This window comes from Typopeltis vanoorti, chromosome 5 (genome assembly GCF_054136105.1).
Source record: "Typopeltis vanoorti isolate ZY-2024b chromosome 5, IOZ_Tvanoo_1.0, whole genome shotgun sequence".
Lineage (NCBI taxonomy): Eukaryota > Metazoa > Arthropoda > Arachnida > Uropygi > Thelyphonidae > Typopeltis > Typopeltis vanoorti.
This window is the reverse complement of record NC_143553.1, coordinates 54,542,048-54,559,691: the sequence shown is the minus strand read 5'-3', so window position 1 is coordinate 54,559,691 and position 17,644 is coordinate 54,542,048. Positions and strand designations below refer to the sequence as shown.

At 36.6% G+C, this 17,644-nt stretch overlaps 1 protein-coding gene across 1 annotated transcript in view; it reads right to left on the bottom strand.

Annotated features, from left to right (window-relative positions):
• The window catches only part of LOC150106422 (uncharacterized), a 766,385-nt gene that overhangs the window by 497,854 nt on the left and 250,887 nt on the right, over positions 1–17,644 (bottom strand). Inside the window, exons 20-21 of the mRNA XM_090392993.1 lie at positions 17,083–17,339; positions 6,892–7,037 (exon numbers count right to left, since the gene is read on the bottom strand). Of these exons, the coding sequence (XP_090249119.1) occupies positions 6,892–7,037; positions 17,083–17,339 (403 nt within the window). The remainder of the gene's footprint in view (positions 1–6,891; positions 7,038–17,082; positions 17,340–17,644) is intronic.

The window sequence follows — 17,644 nt, the reverse complement described above, 5'->3', positions numbered from 1 at the left end:
ACTCTGAGCAAAGGTGGACCAAGCTCTCATCACTCCTTGTCTCAGTATCTCCCATAATGCAAAGCACATCTCCTTGCCGACATGTATACTGCTATGCATTAAGGGAAGGGACACTACCCAGACTGGTTTCGACTTTTATTGAGATCTCGTCAGTAAGAGGCAGACTTAAACGGGGAGATACTAAGGCAGAAGCAATAGGAGAGGTCATATTTACCTATACAAGTTGCCAAGGAGATGTGCTTTTACATTATGGGAGATACTGAAACAAGGAGTGATGAGAGCTTGGTCCACCTTTGCTCGGAGTTGCCTGGTGTTGCACCACCTTACCTCAGTCCTGAAGATATTTTCAGGTGCAGGCTTTGTTTGCTTACACTTGAATAAAGGATTAAACTAAATTCATTGATGTCTATGAAAGCTACATTGTGAACTGGACAGAAGATTGCTGCTTTCTAATTACCAGAGAAGTCTTAACAATTTTCTCTAATAACTTAAAAAGACAGCAGGTCAAAGGAATAGGAGTTGCCTTTCAATTAGGCAATATATTTTCGATAACTGTTTGCTTGTGTTGGATCCTTTCCTGGTTTTGGGATGACAACTATCTTATGCCAAGCATTTAGAAACACTTCCTCTAATTATTCTGTTGTTTATTAAGAGAAGGAGAGCCACAGAAATGATGGAAGATGCTCTATCACTTCATAATGGATGTCATCGGGACCTACTGCACTGGCAAGACAATAAAAGAGCTCTTTCTAGTTCTTCCTTAACAAATGGTTGACTGCAGCTCAAGTCCAATGGTAAAAAAATTTAGTCACTGATTTTCTCTCATTGCTCTTCAAATATTACAAATTCAGAAAAATATGAAGCTGTTGTTAAGATTATTATTATTATCCCAAGACTCTATGGAGTCAAAGACTTATCTAGGATGTCTTTTATCATAATTTGTCAGATTCTGGCAAAATCTTCTCCGAAAGTTTCTGCAATACCTTTAGGGTTGGCAACAACACACTGATTACGATCTAAGTGAGACAAACAATGAGTTCTATATCTACCTTTCATTTTCCGAATTTTATCCCATGCAGTTTTGGCACTGGTTGTTTGATTAATTGATGATATAAATTGGATCCAAGATTGTTTTTGATTCTGATGTCTCACCTAGCGTGCTTTTGTCAGAGCATGTTGAAAAGCTATTAAGTTTGATGTGGTAAGGTATTTACAAAATATACCCCATGCTCTTTCTTGATCTTTTTTTTTGGTTATACGGCACTCAGGGTTCCACCAAGGCTTTGGATAGAGGGAAAAATTGGTATGATGTTTTTGGAACTGAAGCTGTTACATACTTTACTGCTTTTATGAGAGATGTTTAACTTTCTATATCAGCATTAAATTTTGCTAACTGGGAAAAAGTATTCCAGTCAGCCTGGTCTGTTTTCTACATGGACCCATATGGAAGATAGACCATGTAGGAGCACATGGTTCCTGTGAAGACATGCAAATAACAGAAAAATGATCGTTTCCATGTATGTTCTCTTCAACATTCCATGTGAGAAGTAGAAAAATGAATGGGGAGGAGTTTATTATTATTATGATTATTATTATTATATGGGCACCAAAATACTATGAACAAAATTCTGTACAAGACCTCACTTAAAAACAAAAATAAATAAGACTACAATAAAACTGTAACCATTCCATACATTAAAAGGGATATCAGACAAAATAAACAGAATACTATAAAAATTGCCAGCCTGGCTGGCCGAGTGGTTAGTGTATCTGCTCTCCAGCCAAAAGGCTGCGGGTTCGAATCCAGCATGGGCATGGATGTTTGTGATTGTCTGTGAAAATACTAGTGGTGGTGGTGGTAGATGGCGTTAGTGTAGTTGCGGTCAGTTGGTGGATTGAGTGGCAGAGACAGAGTTGTAGAGCAGATGCCCTCCCTCAGTGAGTCTTTGGACTCCTTAGAGGTGTCAAATAATAATAATAATAAAATACAACCTTGAAGCCACCTTTAAACCTCCTAGAAAATTAAAGAACTTAATTCCTTCAAGGATCCCCTCCCTCTGCTGGCCCACCCTGGAGTATACCGTATTCATTGCACCTGTAATTTGCCCTATATATGGAAAACAGGACGCACAATTCCTATCAGAAAAAAGAACATAAACAACACATTAAATATAATAACTATGGTCAAGCTGGTCTCTCTGATCATGCCCTGTTACACAGAATTGACTGGAAAAGCACCTGTTGTTTACATCCCACCAAAACATGGTATGAACATAAATTTAAGGAGGTCTGTGAGATTCTTATCAATCACCTTAATCTTAACAATAATGATGATGGTCTAAAAATTCCAATCATATGGAAAGCACATATTCTACCTATTTAACCATTCTCCCTAAGAGTTAATCATAAATAGGACAATAAGTAATCCTGGATGCTAAATCTAGTATAACAATTGTCATGTTAAATTAGGTAACAAAACATTTTTTTACTGTAACAAAACTATCCATATGAATGAATGTTTCTCTGATGTTGTCTTAAATAAAATATAGCTTTGATGTAGTTAGATGGAAACAGTTGTATAGCAGGTGCCTTCCCTTGATGAATCCTTGGACTCCCTGGAGGTGTTCAAATAATAATAATAATAATTTATTTTACTTCATTTATTTATTGTAATTTTATTTTATTTTCACTAGAGGTCAGGCCAGTAGAATAACTGTTGATCAAATCGTAATCTCTTCCAGCATACTATGTGAAATTTAGCTTGTCGCTGTATGTATATATATATATATATATATATATATATATATAAATAAATGTGTGTGTGTGTGTGTGTGTGTGTGTGTGTGTGTGTGTGTGTGTGTGTGTGTGTACTCCAGATGATGACCTTCATATGAAGGTCGAAACATTGGGAAATTAAAATACTTATTTATAACATGGTTGTAGAGTCCATAATTTGTGTAAAACGAATGCTGATCACTGTGTAACACTAAAAGGAAAGGATCAAATTGCTTCCTCTAGATGACTGTTAACTATCTCCCATGCACTACTAATATCCTTACCCTGCAGTGTTTTATGCCACTGCATAGATTTAAGCTTCTCATAATCACCTGACATGTAGTTCCACATATACCCCTTCTTGACAGATTATTCCTCATGTTGTACAATCTCCTAACAAGACTGTATGGTCATTTTCACCAATCAGAGCCAATGTGATCACCTTGGTTATGGATAGTTCTTCTGATTCTATGACTAGGTGGGGGATAAAGTGGTGGAGATGGAGAGTTGTAGAGTAGGTGCCCTCCCTCGATGAGTGGACTCCTTAGAGGCGTCACATAATAATAATAATAATAAATACATAATAATAAATAACCTTCTTGTTGCCTTTAACAGTATCACACAGTTTGTGTATATAGCAGTATGTGTTCTGTGGTCAGTTTTTTCCTGATGCATGGTTAAAAACCTCAGTTTCCAGGATGAGAAAAAGCCTTACTTGCATGCATCAAAGACTGACTAATTACTAATTCCAGAACTGATTCAAAAAAAGGATTAGAAAAATTCCCTTTATTCAATGACTAGTATCAAACCTATAATAGTCTTTCTTCTTCTTCTGGAGGATGGGGGGGTGGATTCTAGCATTATGGTACAAGGAATGCCACAACACTACATAGGCAATCATATACAGGGTAGCCCAGAAGTACCAAGGCAGGAAGGGGTGCTACTATGTGGGAAAAGAGTTGATAAATGCAATAATGTAAATGCAGCACTTTAAAACACTTTTTCTAACAAGCCTCTGTTTTGTTGTGTGTCTATAAATTATATTCTGCACATGCAATGCAGGTATGCATTATTATTATTATTATTACCCATGGAGTCAAAGAATCATCTAGAAGGTCCTTTTATCAAACACACAGCTCATCATACCGTGCTTTAAACACACTCAAATTCCCTGCACACACCACATTCTAGGGGAATGCATTCCAATCATTCACAACTCTGCATGAAAAAACCTGCTTCTCCCCTACTCACACCCTCCTTATACAGCTTCCAGGGATGACTTTTGCTTCTCCTCTGATCCCCGACTATTTTCTGTAGAACCTCTCCAGCATTAATCCTATAACAACCCCTTAATAACTTGTAGGTCTCTATCATATCTCCCCTCCTCCTCCTATCCAGCAGCCTCTGCAAGTTGCATCTTCTCAATCTTTTCTCATGATCTACCTTAGTCAGTTGCCTCTGGACTCTCTCCAACATCTCTTCATCCTTCTGAAAATCAGGCGACCAAATCCAGGCGACCAAGTCCATGTGTGGCCTAATCAAAGCCTTATACAATGGAACAAGAATCTCCTTACTTCTACTAGTCAGTGTCCTCCGCATCATTCCCAGAAGCCTTTGTGTTGTCTTCACAATTCTGGCCACGTGTTCCCTAAATTTCAGATCCTTATCCACTATTGCCCCAAGATATCTTATTTCCTTCACCTCCGACAATATATCCTCACCAAGCATAAATTCTGCATCCCATTTTTGTTTTCCAAATTTTAAAACCTTACACTTGGCAAAATTGAACTCGCATCCCCATTCCTGTATCCAATCACTCAATTTATTCAAGTCTTCTCGAAAGGCAACAACATCTTCTCTACTCTTCATAGTTCGTCCCAACTTTGCATCATCTCCAAACAACTGAACATCTCCATCCAAATTTTCACCAATATCATTAATATACAAGTTAAACAGCAATGGCCCTAAAACAGATCCCTGAGGCACACCACTAATAACTTTCCTTTTCCTGGATATCACTCTCCCATACACAACTTGTTGATACCTATCAGATATGATTATGTTCTACTAATATAATTTTTCTTCTTAAATGTGGATTTTCTAACTATCCTATTACTTTTGAGCCACCTTGTATGTTTTATATAAAAGTTCAGTCAGTATTGACAATGCCTTTTGCTTGGAAAGACCTGGGTTCAAATTTCATCTGGGATGTAAAGGACCTTTATCAGTGCTTTTCAAGTGCTGGTGAGTTAGTTAATCTCATGGAGAGGTGGCAGCACTATTACAGCTATAAACTCAGGTTTTTCTTCCTGAACACATAATTTACAGGCAGCAATTCATGTCGTTAGGATTAACTGCCCTATCATAAGCAGCAATCAGGTTTCTAAGATGCCAAGTTGCTTGGTCATGTTAGGCCAATGAGCCTAACATGAAAGGAAGATGGGATAAACATGAAAGGAAGATGGAATAGAATATATATATTTATTTATTTTTGAATTCCATCCACAAAATAGTATTTAGTGCAGTGTGTGTATGTGGGGGCTAAGAATGACTTAATCAAATATATAAAAGCATATGATAATGCATGAAGCAATTGTATGACAGGAAAAAAAATAGTTATCTTCTTCTTCAGCATTCTTCAATTACTAAATGACAGCTAAACTAGTTTAGATCACATAAACTAGGCCAGTATTATTTCCATTCCTCGGATATAGTGGGTATATCTGAGTTCTGGAATGTCGAGTATGAGGAAAGATTGAGAAGATGTAATTTGCAGAGTCTAGTGGACAGGAGGAAGAGGGGAGATATGATAGAGATCTATAAGTTGGTAAGGGATTGTTATAAGATCAATGCTGAGAAGTTCCACATAAAAGAGAGGGAGAACCCAGAGGCTATCCCTGGAAACTACAAAGAGGGTGTGAGTAGGGGAGTAAGAGGCAGGTTTTTTTTGTGCAGAGTTGTAAATGATTGGAATGCCTTGCCTGAGAGTGTGGTGTCTGCAAGGAGTTTGAATGTGTTCAAGGCACGGTATGATGAGCTGTGTGCGAGATAAAAGGACCTCCCAGATGAATCTTTGACTCCATGAGGTCTTGGGATAATAAATAATAATATCTATGTTCTAGGAAGAAAACTTCCTCCTACTTTTTCGAATTATAATGTAGTTGTTTGGAAGTTTTTTCACTTGGTTAGACTATAAATTATATATTTAGTTTAATCCTTTATCCAAGTGTAAGTAAACAAAGTTTGTGCCTGAAGTATCTTCAGGTGCAGCAACTCATGGCAAAGGTGGACTGAGTTCACATCACTTTCCTTAGTATCCCATAATGCAAAGCACATCTCGCAGACATGTATAATGCTATGCATTATGGGAGATCACTACTCAAACCGGTTTTGACCTTTATTGAGGTCTCTTCAGTGGGAGTCAGACCCAGAGGTGATACCAAGGTTAAAGCAATGCAGAAGTCATATTTCCATATGCCAGTTACTAAAAGGTGTCGCACCTTATTATTAAATTACTCCAGATTAAAGAAAGATGTTGGAAGTTTTTTCAATTGGTTAGACTATAATATCGGTCTGGGTAGTGACCCTTCCCATAATGCATAGCATTATACATGTCTGCAAAGAGATGTGCTTTGCATTATGGGATACTAAGGAAAGTGAGGTGAACTCAGTCTGCCTTTGCAATGAGTTTCCCCAGTCCTGAAGATACTTCAGGTGCAAACTTTATTTGCTTACACTTGGATAAAGGAATAAACTAAATATACAATTTAATTGCCACGAACTGTCCCAGTCCTGATGATACTTCAGGTGCAAACTTTGTTTGATTACACTTGGATAAAGGATTAAACTAAATATACAATTTAATGTAGTTGTTTGTTGCATTCAGCAATTTTTACCCTCCATTTCCAATTATTGCGTTAGTGCTGATGTATTTCATATTGTAAAATTTTCATCAGTGTTATTTATATAAAAAAATAACAGCAATCTCTGAAGACTGTTCAATTTGTATTTCTATTTTCCTTCTCCTCCACCTCCTCACTTTTTTTCTGACAGGTGAAACTGGAGCAAATTTATGACATTTTAGGAATTAAAATGAAATCATATTAGTACACCTACTTAAGTCCAGCCAGTATTTCCATGGCAGTGTTAAAGTTTCCTAAATTCCAGCTACTTATAGCCACCCTCAGAATACAAGACAAGACAGCTTTTCTGTCCTCATGAGTGGGTTGAGAGATAATTAAATGAGTAACCCAAGAGCTCACCTAAAAAGTAGAGCAGAAATAAAAATCATAAGGTATGAATTCTAGAACATGAAGTACAAGAGAAAAAATAATAACAATAAAAAAATGAGACTAATCAGTCAGTTGTTTTAGATTATGCCAAAGCATAATTAAGGCTATGAAGCAAGTATGATATGTCAATATATATTTTGGCTGTTTGTATGTAAGGTTGGTCGATTGGTAGAGCCTCTGCTACTAATGGCTCACACAAACAGTTAAGCAAGTTTGAGCATGGTTAGTAGTTGGAAGAGATCAATCATTCGATGCTGTTGGCACACTCTCCCTCAATGAGTCTTTGGACTCCCTGGAGGTGTCACAGAATAATAATAATAATAATAATCCTTCTATCCTCACATGAGAGACTGGCTAGATCACATTTAGTTGAGAAAGCCTTAAAGGTTTCATTCATGCACACTATGACAGGAATCTAACTAAGATATTTTCAACTAAACAATATCACTGCTGAAGACTGAATAATCTGCATATAAAATATGGAGGTGCTTAAGGGTCAAAGCTGCATAACTGAGAGGAGACCTCCACATAGCCCTTAAACGAATGTGGAGAACCAACAAGTGCTTCTGACTTGACGTCCAATCCTTACCTGCTCATGGTGCACCCTGTTAGGTATCTTCTTAAATACTGGACAAACGAGGACGGGCTGGCAATTTGGGATTTAGCTGATCAAATTGTATTCTTATTGGCTTAAACCAAAATACAAAATGATGGTAGAACATGAAAGAATTTCATGCCGGCTGGGACGTCACCTGGTTAAACAAGGATCCCATTGTTTTCGCCAGGGAACCAGGGCAAACAGCAAAAAGTTAGCTACTGGAACAAATCTGAAAATACTCAACATCATGAATGGCAAAGAAATGGAACTAGCTGAGGAATTAGATAAGTACCAGATTGACATATTAGGGGTGACTGAAATAAAAAAGACAAAAACTGGTGAGATCTTTCTGAGCAATAAATACAAAATGTTATATTCAGACAATGATAATCAATTGAAATAAGGAGTAGCCATAGTATTCAACACAAAATAAGAAGCTAATCTTCTTGAATGACAGGCAGTCTCAAGTAGAGTGATCTGGGCAAATATGAGAATGGGGAACTGGACAACGAGACTTATTTGTGCCTATGGTCCCACAGACGGTTCTACTAAGGTAGAAGTGGAAGAATTTTTTTATGCTTTAGAGAAAGCAACTGACATAATGAAAAAGGAAAAGTTGGTCCTTGTTGGAGATCTAAATAGCAGAGTAGGAAATGACTGTCAGACATACAAAAATATTTTGGAAAATTTGGAGAAAAGAGCAAAGCTAATAATAATGGCAAATACCTGTTGGATTTCTGCTCAGGACATGGACTGGTTATTACTAATGCAATGTTCCAACATAAAAATATGCACAAATTCACATGGAGAGAACAGACAAGGAATAAGAAAGTCTCATTGACTATGTTATTGTTGACAGCGATGTTTTCTCCCGAGTGCAAGACACCAGAGTGTACAGAGGATTTGAAATTGGAAGTGATCACTCTTTAGTCTTGAGCAGTATAAAACTGAATTTCATTAAAAAAAAAAAAAAACATATAAGAAAGTTTTAAAGTGAATAAAAGTTGAGCAGCTCTCAGATGTGAACTGTATATTAAAATACACAAAGATTATTGAAGAAAAAAAATGAAAGAGTTTGAGAACAGGAAACAAACCCTGGAGATTCAGTGGCAAGCCTTGAAGAAAACCCTGATATATTCAGCCAGAGAGGCATGTGGTGAGGTTGTCTGCAAGGATAGAAAAATCAGAACTCCATGGTGAACACAGTAAGCTAAAGAGGCAGTGAAGGAAAAGAAGAAAGCATATCAAAAGTTCCTGGCAATTAAGTCAGCTTGTGCTCTTAGAAAATACAGAGACAAATGTAAGAAAGCTAAACACTGTGTAAAACTAGCTAAACAAAAGTCATGGGAAGACTTTGGTAAGAACATAGAAAATAAATATCAAAAAGGTGGCAAGATATTCTGGAGGTTGTTGAAGAAGCTCAGAAATGGAGGAAAGAGTGTGGTAAAAGGAATTAGAGATGATAAAGGTGACATGAAAACTGAAGAAACAGATATCCTTGAAGTATGGAGTAATTACTTTGAAAAATTGCTAGATGAAACAAGCCGTGATAGCAAAGTGTTTTTTATCACTTTGAAGTAGAAAAAGGCATCAAAGGCTTGAAATGTGGAAAGCCAGCAGGAATAGATGATATTCGACCAGAAATCTTGAAGAATGGAGGTATAAAAGTCCTACAGTGGCTGCACTACATAATTCAGAAGGCCTGGACAGAGGGACGAATTCCTGATGATTGGAATAGAGATCTCATAGTACCCATATATAAAAAGGGAAATAAAACTGAATGTGAAAATTACAGAGGTATATCCCTACTGAGTGTTCCTGGTAAGATTTATGCAAGTATTATTATTATTATTATTCAGGCCTCCATGGAGTCAAAAGACTCATCGTGGGAGATCTGTTCTAAGAAACACAAGTCTATCAAGACTCATCAAGGGAGGTCCCTCCTAGGAAACACAAAGTCTGTCATACCACTCCTTAAATGCATTGACCGTTTTTGCTCTCACCACTCCATCAGGCAATGCATTCCATGGTGCAACCACCCTCCATGCAAAGAAACCACTCACCCTCATTTTCACAGTTTCTTTTTGTAACTTCCAGGGATGGCCCCTTGTCATGACTCCTTCCCGCTGTTCAACCAAGCGAAAAAACTCCCCAGTGTCAACCCTGTAACCACCTCTCAACAGTTTAAAAGTCTCAATCATATCACCCTTCCTTCTTCTATCCACTAAACTCTGCAGTCCACACTCCCTCAGCTGATCCTCATAACTAACACTGTACAGTCCCGTCACCATCTTTGTTATCTGCCTTTGTACCGTTTCCACAGATAATTTATCCCCTTCAAATCCTGGGGACCAGAATTGAGAACATTCGTCTAAGTGTGGTCTGATCAGAGTCTTATACAACAAAATGATAACCCTTTTATCTCTGCAGGTCAATGTCCTTCTCATTATTGCAGCAATCTTCTGTGTTACCTTCACAACAGCATCCCATCAATGTGTCCCAAACCTGAAGACCCTTCATTTTGCTGCATTAAACTGATACCCCCATTCACTTGTCCATCTATCTGGCTTATTCAAATCCTCTTGCAGGACTACCACATCTGCACTATTACTAATAACTTCCCAGCTTCGCATCATCTGCAAACAACCGATTATCCCCTTGCAATCCACTGACAATGTCATTGATATAAAATGTTAAACAATATAGGTCCCAGTACTGAGCCCTGTAGAACCCCGCTTGTAACCTTCTGCTTCTTTGATATTGCTCTACCATACACAATTCTCTGATACCTATTGGACAGCCAATCCTGAATCCAGTTGATCAACCTGACATCCAGACCCATGTGCTGCAACTTGAATATCAGCTTATCATGTGGCACCCTGTCAAATGCAATTGCTAAGTCTAGGAAAATGGCAGTATACGCCCTTCCCCTATCTAATGCTCTTGTAACTTTATCATAAAAGGCTAGCATATTCCTAAAACAAGAGCGCCCCTTCACAAATCCATGCTGACTCTCACTGATAACATTACCCTCTTTTGCCCAATGCTGTATATGGTCCCTCACTACTTTCTCCAAGATCTTACTAACTACTGATGACACACAAACTGGCCTATAATTAGACGCTTCCAGTCTGCTACTGCCCTTATGTAATGGCACTATCTTACCTTCCTTCCACAGGCACCTTTCCTGCAGCCAGACTTTCATTGAAAAGCCAGGTAAAGGGCACTGTCAGTTCCTTAGCACATTCTCTCAAAACTCGTGGTGAAATATCATCCAGTCCCACAGCTTTACTAACATCCAGAGTACTCAGTATGTGGAACACACTCTCCTCCTACACCTCTAAACCTCGAATCTGCTTTATCCCTCTAGTATTCAAATTGACTCCTCCAGGATGAAATACACCAATAAAGTGTTCATTGAACAATGAACTAAAAAATTCCCTAGGATTTTGCTTGGATCAAAGGGCCAATCTTTTCTCATATTCCCGTTTCACCTTCCTTACCATACTAGTCACTCTTCTGGCCTGTGTCTTATATTCTTCATGCATCTTTTCTTCACCTGTCTTCTTATAACTCTTCCATAGCCTCTTTTTCGCATTCTGTTCCTGTTTAATATTGTTTGTCATTCACTTTACACCAAATTGTGTCCTTTTCTTCACTCGTGGAATACAGCTTACCATTGCAGCTAACAAATATTCCTTCACAATTTCCCAAGCACTAATGATATCCCGGCCTTCCAATTCCTCCCTCCACGAAACGAAACTTCCCCAAGTTGACGTCTAAGACTATTATAATCACCTGCTTTATAATTCCACATACATTCCCGTCTCTTTGATACTCCTGTATGTCTATTCATTTTCCAAGTCAAAACCATATGGCCACTGTCTCCAACTGGTGGGAGAGATGTCATCTGAGTTATTATCAGCTCTTCGGATGCTAAAACCAAATACAAAACTCTTGAACTTCTTGTTCCCTCTGTTATGTGTTGCCTAAAACATTTGTCCCTCAAGAATTCTAGAAATTCCATTCCCTTATTGCCCTTATTATCCTTTCCCCAATCTATACTGTATACTTGAGAAACGGTTGAGAAGAATTGTGGAAGAAAAGCTTGATGAAGAACAAGCTGGATTCAGGCCAAATAGAGGCTGTCAGGTTCAGATATTCACTTTACAACAGATAGTGGAGAAATCATGGGAATATAACAAAGATCTGTATTTAAGTTTTGTAGATCTGGAAAAGGCATATGACAAGATGCCAAGAGAGATGCTATTCAATACGCTACAGTTATATGGTCAATGGGGCATTATATCAAGCAATACTTAGTCTTTATTTGAATTGTAAGTCAGCAGTTAGAATTGAAGGAAGTACAGGAAGATGGTTTAATGTTAAATCTGGTGTGAGACAAGGATGTACATTATCCCATCTGTTATTCATTATCTATATGGATCACATTATGAAGGAAAGTGGTATTAAACCTGATATCAAAATTGGAGATGTTAATGTTAGCTCTCTCTGCTTTATGCAGAAGATGTTATACTTCTAAATAAATCTGCTACATGTCTGCAAGATTACATCAGTTATTCTAAATTGAATAACTGATGTAATAGATATGGTATGATGGTCAGCAATAACAAGACAAAGACAATGAAAATAGGCAAAATCATTGAAAATGTCAACTGCACTGTGAATGGGGAACCTATAGAACAAGTAAAGCATTTCAGCTACTTAGACACGATTTTTAGTGAAGATGGCAAATTAAATATGGAAATAGACAACAGAATCAACAAAGCTGGTATGGTAGGAAGTCAATTGAATAAATTCATATGGAATAATAGAGAAATTAGTCAGAACACTAAATTAGCTGTATACAAGACAGTGTTTTCAAACCAGTTTTAACTTATGGATCTGAGTCAGAAGTAAAACACTTGACCAAAGACTAGAGACTGCAGATATGAGAGTCCTGAGAAAAATTAGGGGGCATGAACAAATGGCATCAATGGCAATATCATATTAAAAACAAGGATATTAGGAAAGAACTTGACATTGTCAGCATCCAGGAATCGTTAGCAGAGCTAATCTCAGGTGGTAAATTCATTTAAACAGAATGGACAACGAAAGATTAGCAAAACAGGTGTTTTCTGCAAGGTTGGCAGGAAAACGACCCAGAGTAAGACTAAGATATATGTGGATTGATACGGTAAAAAGTGCCTTAGACAATAGAAATGTAAGATCTGATAATGTTGGAGTCTTGACACGTAACAGACTGATTTGGAGGAAAATTGTAGATAGGAAGTTAGTAATGATGTAAATTTTTCATGTAGTACTATCATATCCTGTACACCCCTTGAGGGTACATAGCAGGAATCTGATGATGTAAAAAATGAGGAGTTTAAGTATATTGTAATGAACATCAGAATAGAAGAGCATAGTTTTACCAACTAGATCTTAAAAATTTGTCATGATTCTATTTTATAATTTAGAAACACCAAATGTATATATGAAATATTTTTCAAAATGAACATTTTCAATTAACTGATCAGTGAACTGGATTCACAAAGCATCCGAAAGCACAAGATTTTTGTGCTTTAGATGCCAAAAATACTACAGAGTTAAATGATAATTTTTTTTTTTTTCTGTGAGTTGAGTCTAAAGTTTAAAATGAACCTGACAATAAATTTTAATTATCAGCAAAGCATATAAATACAAACTATAAATAAAATCATTCTTCAAGCAATGGTTGCTGTGTATAACAGAAGGAGACAAACTCAGCCGTGTGGAAGATTGCTCTATGCTCTAAAAAAAAAAAAAAAAAGTGCTACAGTGAATATGGGGGGGGGGGTACTGAAAAGTTCTGATAAACACCTAGAACAAAAATGATATGGTTTGTGCAACAAGGGAAAGACTTTTTTTCTCAGAGGATTGCAAATGATGCAGTGGCATTGTAAGAAGTGTCTAACACTTCGTGGGGAATAGAATATGTAAAATATTGTGCAAGTTACATGGTTTTCATTTTGCTCTAGGTGTTTATCAGAACTTTTCAGCTCCCACCTCTTTGTATATATAAAGCATTCATTCAAATAGTATTGAATGTTTGGAGCATCAGTAATTTAATAACATACAGTATTTTAAACACATAAGGATATATGTTTTCACTTGGTGCTCAAGTGAAAACTTTTTTGGCAGCCTTGTATATACACTTGGATGTGATTATCAAATGAGTTGTCTTGGGAAATGAATCCATCTTGCTGTTAAATTGCAGTTTGCAGCAGAAAGATACCAGAATGTAAAGCAACATGAACTCAGTTCATTAACAATAGCTATCTTCTTTTTTTTTTGTCTCTGAAAATAATGCATCATGAATTCTGACCTGATGACTACAAGTGATAGTAACATCATAGAATAAGAGTAATATAAAAAGATAGTCACAAACATATGCCAGTTGGCAGTTTGCTGGCATTACTGTGCAAGAATGCTCTGGTTTCAGATAAGTTTTTTTTGGCTAATTAATTATGGATATCTGCTGCAGAAGTTGTGCACTTGCAGCAGAAGAAATTGCTATATAAGTTGTGCACTTGTAATGTTTGTAGTGCATGGATTGTTTGTTTGCATTTGCATATAAAAATCTTTAAACTTAGAGCAGGTAATATAAAATAAAAAATGTTAAAGATCAAGGAGTCAGCAGTGAGAGTGACTTTAAGTGTGAGGGTGAGATGAGCAGGAATATTAAGTATTGGTATGCTGACTGGCATCAAACGCAAGATGACAGTAGCTGTGTCTACGTATGAGTTGAATTTTGATTTTAGTCATTTTGTGAAATGTGAGGTTTGCTACGTGTATTCGTTAAATTATGTCAATAAGGTGTGGATTTTTAAAATGTTAAAGATCAAGGAGTCAGCAGTGAGAGTGACTTTGACTGTTAAGTGTGAGGGTGAGATGAGCAGGAATATTGAGTCACGTATTACTATAGGGCAGGAAATGGGGAAGGTGTTGATTCTGAAATGTTTAGCTGGATAAGATGAGTGAATGACAGTTGTTGTTGTCATTCACTCATCCTAAAGTGAATGACTTTAGTTGATAGGAGGTAAAGGGGAGATATGATAGAGACTTTTAAGTTGGTTAAGGGATGTTACCAAATTAATACAGAAGGAATTATAAAAAGAGTGGAAGGTGAGAACGAGAAGCCATTCCTGGAAGTTGTATAAAGATGTAGTGAAGGGTGTGAGGAGTAGATTTTTTACGTAGAGAATTGTTGGTGAGTGGAATGCATGGCTGGGGTGCATTAAGAATGCATAAGTGTAAATGATTTCAAGATTCAATATGATAGACATGTTGCATGAACTGATCAACTAGAAACTCACCACGTGACTGATAGACATACGTGAGATCATGTGATTCCTCTCATCTTTGCTTTCCCTCCGATTGATTGAGTGGTGTAATTACATTCACTGTACTTTTTGATCACACCTCAAAAGTATGTTCTTTAAACTTGAGAAAGATTCCTGGCATTCTCCATGGTTCTTTGTTAGTTACTTCCTCATCCTTAATGTTATAGTTCAGCAGGTCAAGTTTAGAATCAGTGATGTCATTTGCTTGGGTTAAATTAATGTGGTGAATATAATGTAATTCACATCACTTTGCAGACTGTTAGATACATAGATTAATTCTAAGCAAAATTGTGCAACTGGATTAATCCAAGTATTTTCTTATTGAAATTCTTCCTTATTCATATTTATATTTGGTCCACATTCTTCCAGCAAATTTTTCACTCTCAAATACCTATGTTGCCAGTGAATTTCCCCTCTGTTTTATTGTATTAGAGTTCCAATCCTCAGCCATGATAATGCAGAAGGTACCTTGTTGATGATGCACTTGAAAAAGAAAAGTAATTCTGTACTGAGAAGAAACTTGGTGCCTGCACAGAAGAGAATCCCCCACACCACACCACCTATGGGTGCAATAATAATAATAATTATTATTATAAATACAAGCATTTAAATGCACCTAGTAATGATAATGCATGCCTGGTTAACCGATCAAGTGTTGATCAATTTTATTAATTAACTGAACCAACTAGTTTCGCCACACTTATCTGTTGGCTTCTTCAGGGCACTTACATATAGGTTTAAACACTCTCACAATTATGCATAACTGCAAAGCTGACAAGAATAAAAACTGACTAGAATAATTACAAATAAAATAGTATCGAACGTGAGTGAAACACGTATCGCGTGTACAAGATCAGCTAGCTGTTGCTGAGGAACTTTCTGTAGTTTGTATTAAAGTTCATTTCTTCCGTTTTTAAGGTTCTGATTAGGGTTTTATTTTATTACAAGTACAGATTGTTGGAAATAAATTTTAACTCATCTTGAAGGGTCTTGTTGTCCGTTGTGATGCAAATATACACATGTTAAAGAAAAGAGCCATTTGCATCACAACGGACAACAAGACCCTTCAAGATGAGTTAAAATTTATTTCCAACAATCTGTACTTGAACGGCTATCCAAGAAGACTAGTCAATAAAATCCTTTTCTCTGAACCACCACAAAGAGAACAAGAAGAGATTCAATATATAAAAACGATTGCAATTCCGTATGTAAGTGGCATCTCCAACAAGCTCGCCAATCTCCTCAAACAACACAAAATAAGAGTAGCATTTAAACCTATAGATTCTATTCGTAAACTACTAAGATCTCCAAAAGACAACCATCCTTTCTACAAATATGCTGGAGTCTATAATATTCCATGCTCATGTGGCTCTAATTACATCGGACAGACTTCGAGAAGCCTCGAAATCAGGCAAAAGGAGCACATTGGCTATGTCAAAAACAACAGACAGGACATTTCTGGCCTATCGTCTCATTTCTCCACAACTAACCATGTCATCGAGTGGGACAAAAGCTGTTCCCCTTACTTAGAGGAAGATTACCATTCAAGAATGTTCAAAGAAGCAGCCACAGTCACCCGTTCTACTGTGAACCTTAACAGAAATCAAGACCTAATACTCCCAGAGATATGGAAAACCCTAATCAGAACCTTAAATTAAAAACGGAAGAAATTAACTTTAATACAAACTACAGAAAGTTCCTCAGCAACAGCTAGCTGATCTTGTACACGCGATACGTGTTTCACTCGCGTTCGATACTATTTTATTTGTAATTATTCTAGTCAGTTTTTATTCTTGTCAGCTTTGCAGTTATGCATAATTGTGAGAGTGTTTAAACCTATATGTAAGTGCCCTGAAGAAGCCAACAGATAAGTGTGGCGAAACTAGTTGGTTCAGTTAATTAATAAAATTGATCAACACCTGATCGTTTAACCAAATATTATTATTTACAAATTTATGATCAAGAAAACAACCTTCATGATAATGCATGCCATTTAATCTTTTCCTAAATAAGAAAGCCAAACTACACTTACCTCATTAAATCTTTTAACTAAAGTTTGCACAGTAAACTCATTTTTTGAAGAATCACCTATTCGATGAAGACTGAGATCTAATGTGATTTGCCTAACATAATGTATTGGAGTTACTTTATAAAATAAGTCATACTCTGTTTCAGTTAATCTTAGAGCAACTTCTTCTGGAAAATGAAGCACTGCTTGTAGCTTTTCAAGTTCTTCTTTGTACAGTGTGGTTCTTTCTGTTCCATAAACTGACAAGCTCTTCTTGATTTCTAAATATTAACATTATCAGATCAAGTACTTATATTACTATTTAGAGAATATAACATGTTTCAAATACATATAAGACAATGATATTATGTCTTATTTTTTTTTTAATTTGATTTTTAATTGCATTTACAAACAAGTGAATTTCATTATTCCAATAAATATACTGCTGTGGTGTGGTATGCCAACTGCACTATATAAAGAAATTCTCCATCTGAAGTATTGACTAATTTTTATATGGAGAATTTCTTTATACAGTGCAGTTGGCATACCACACCACAGCAGTATATTTTCTTGGTATATTACTTGG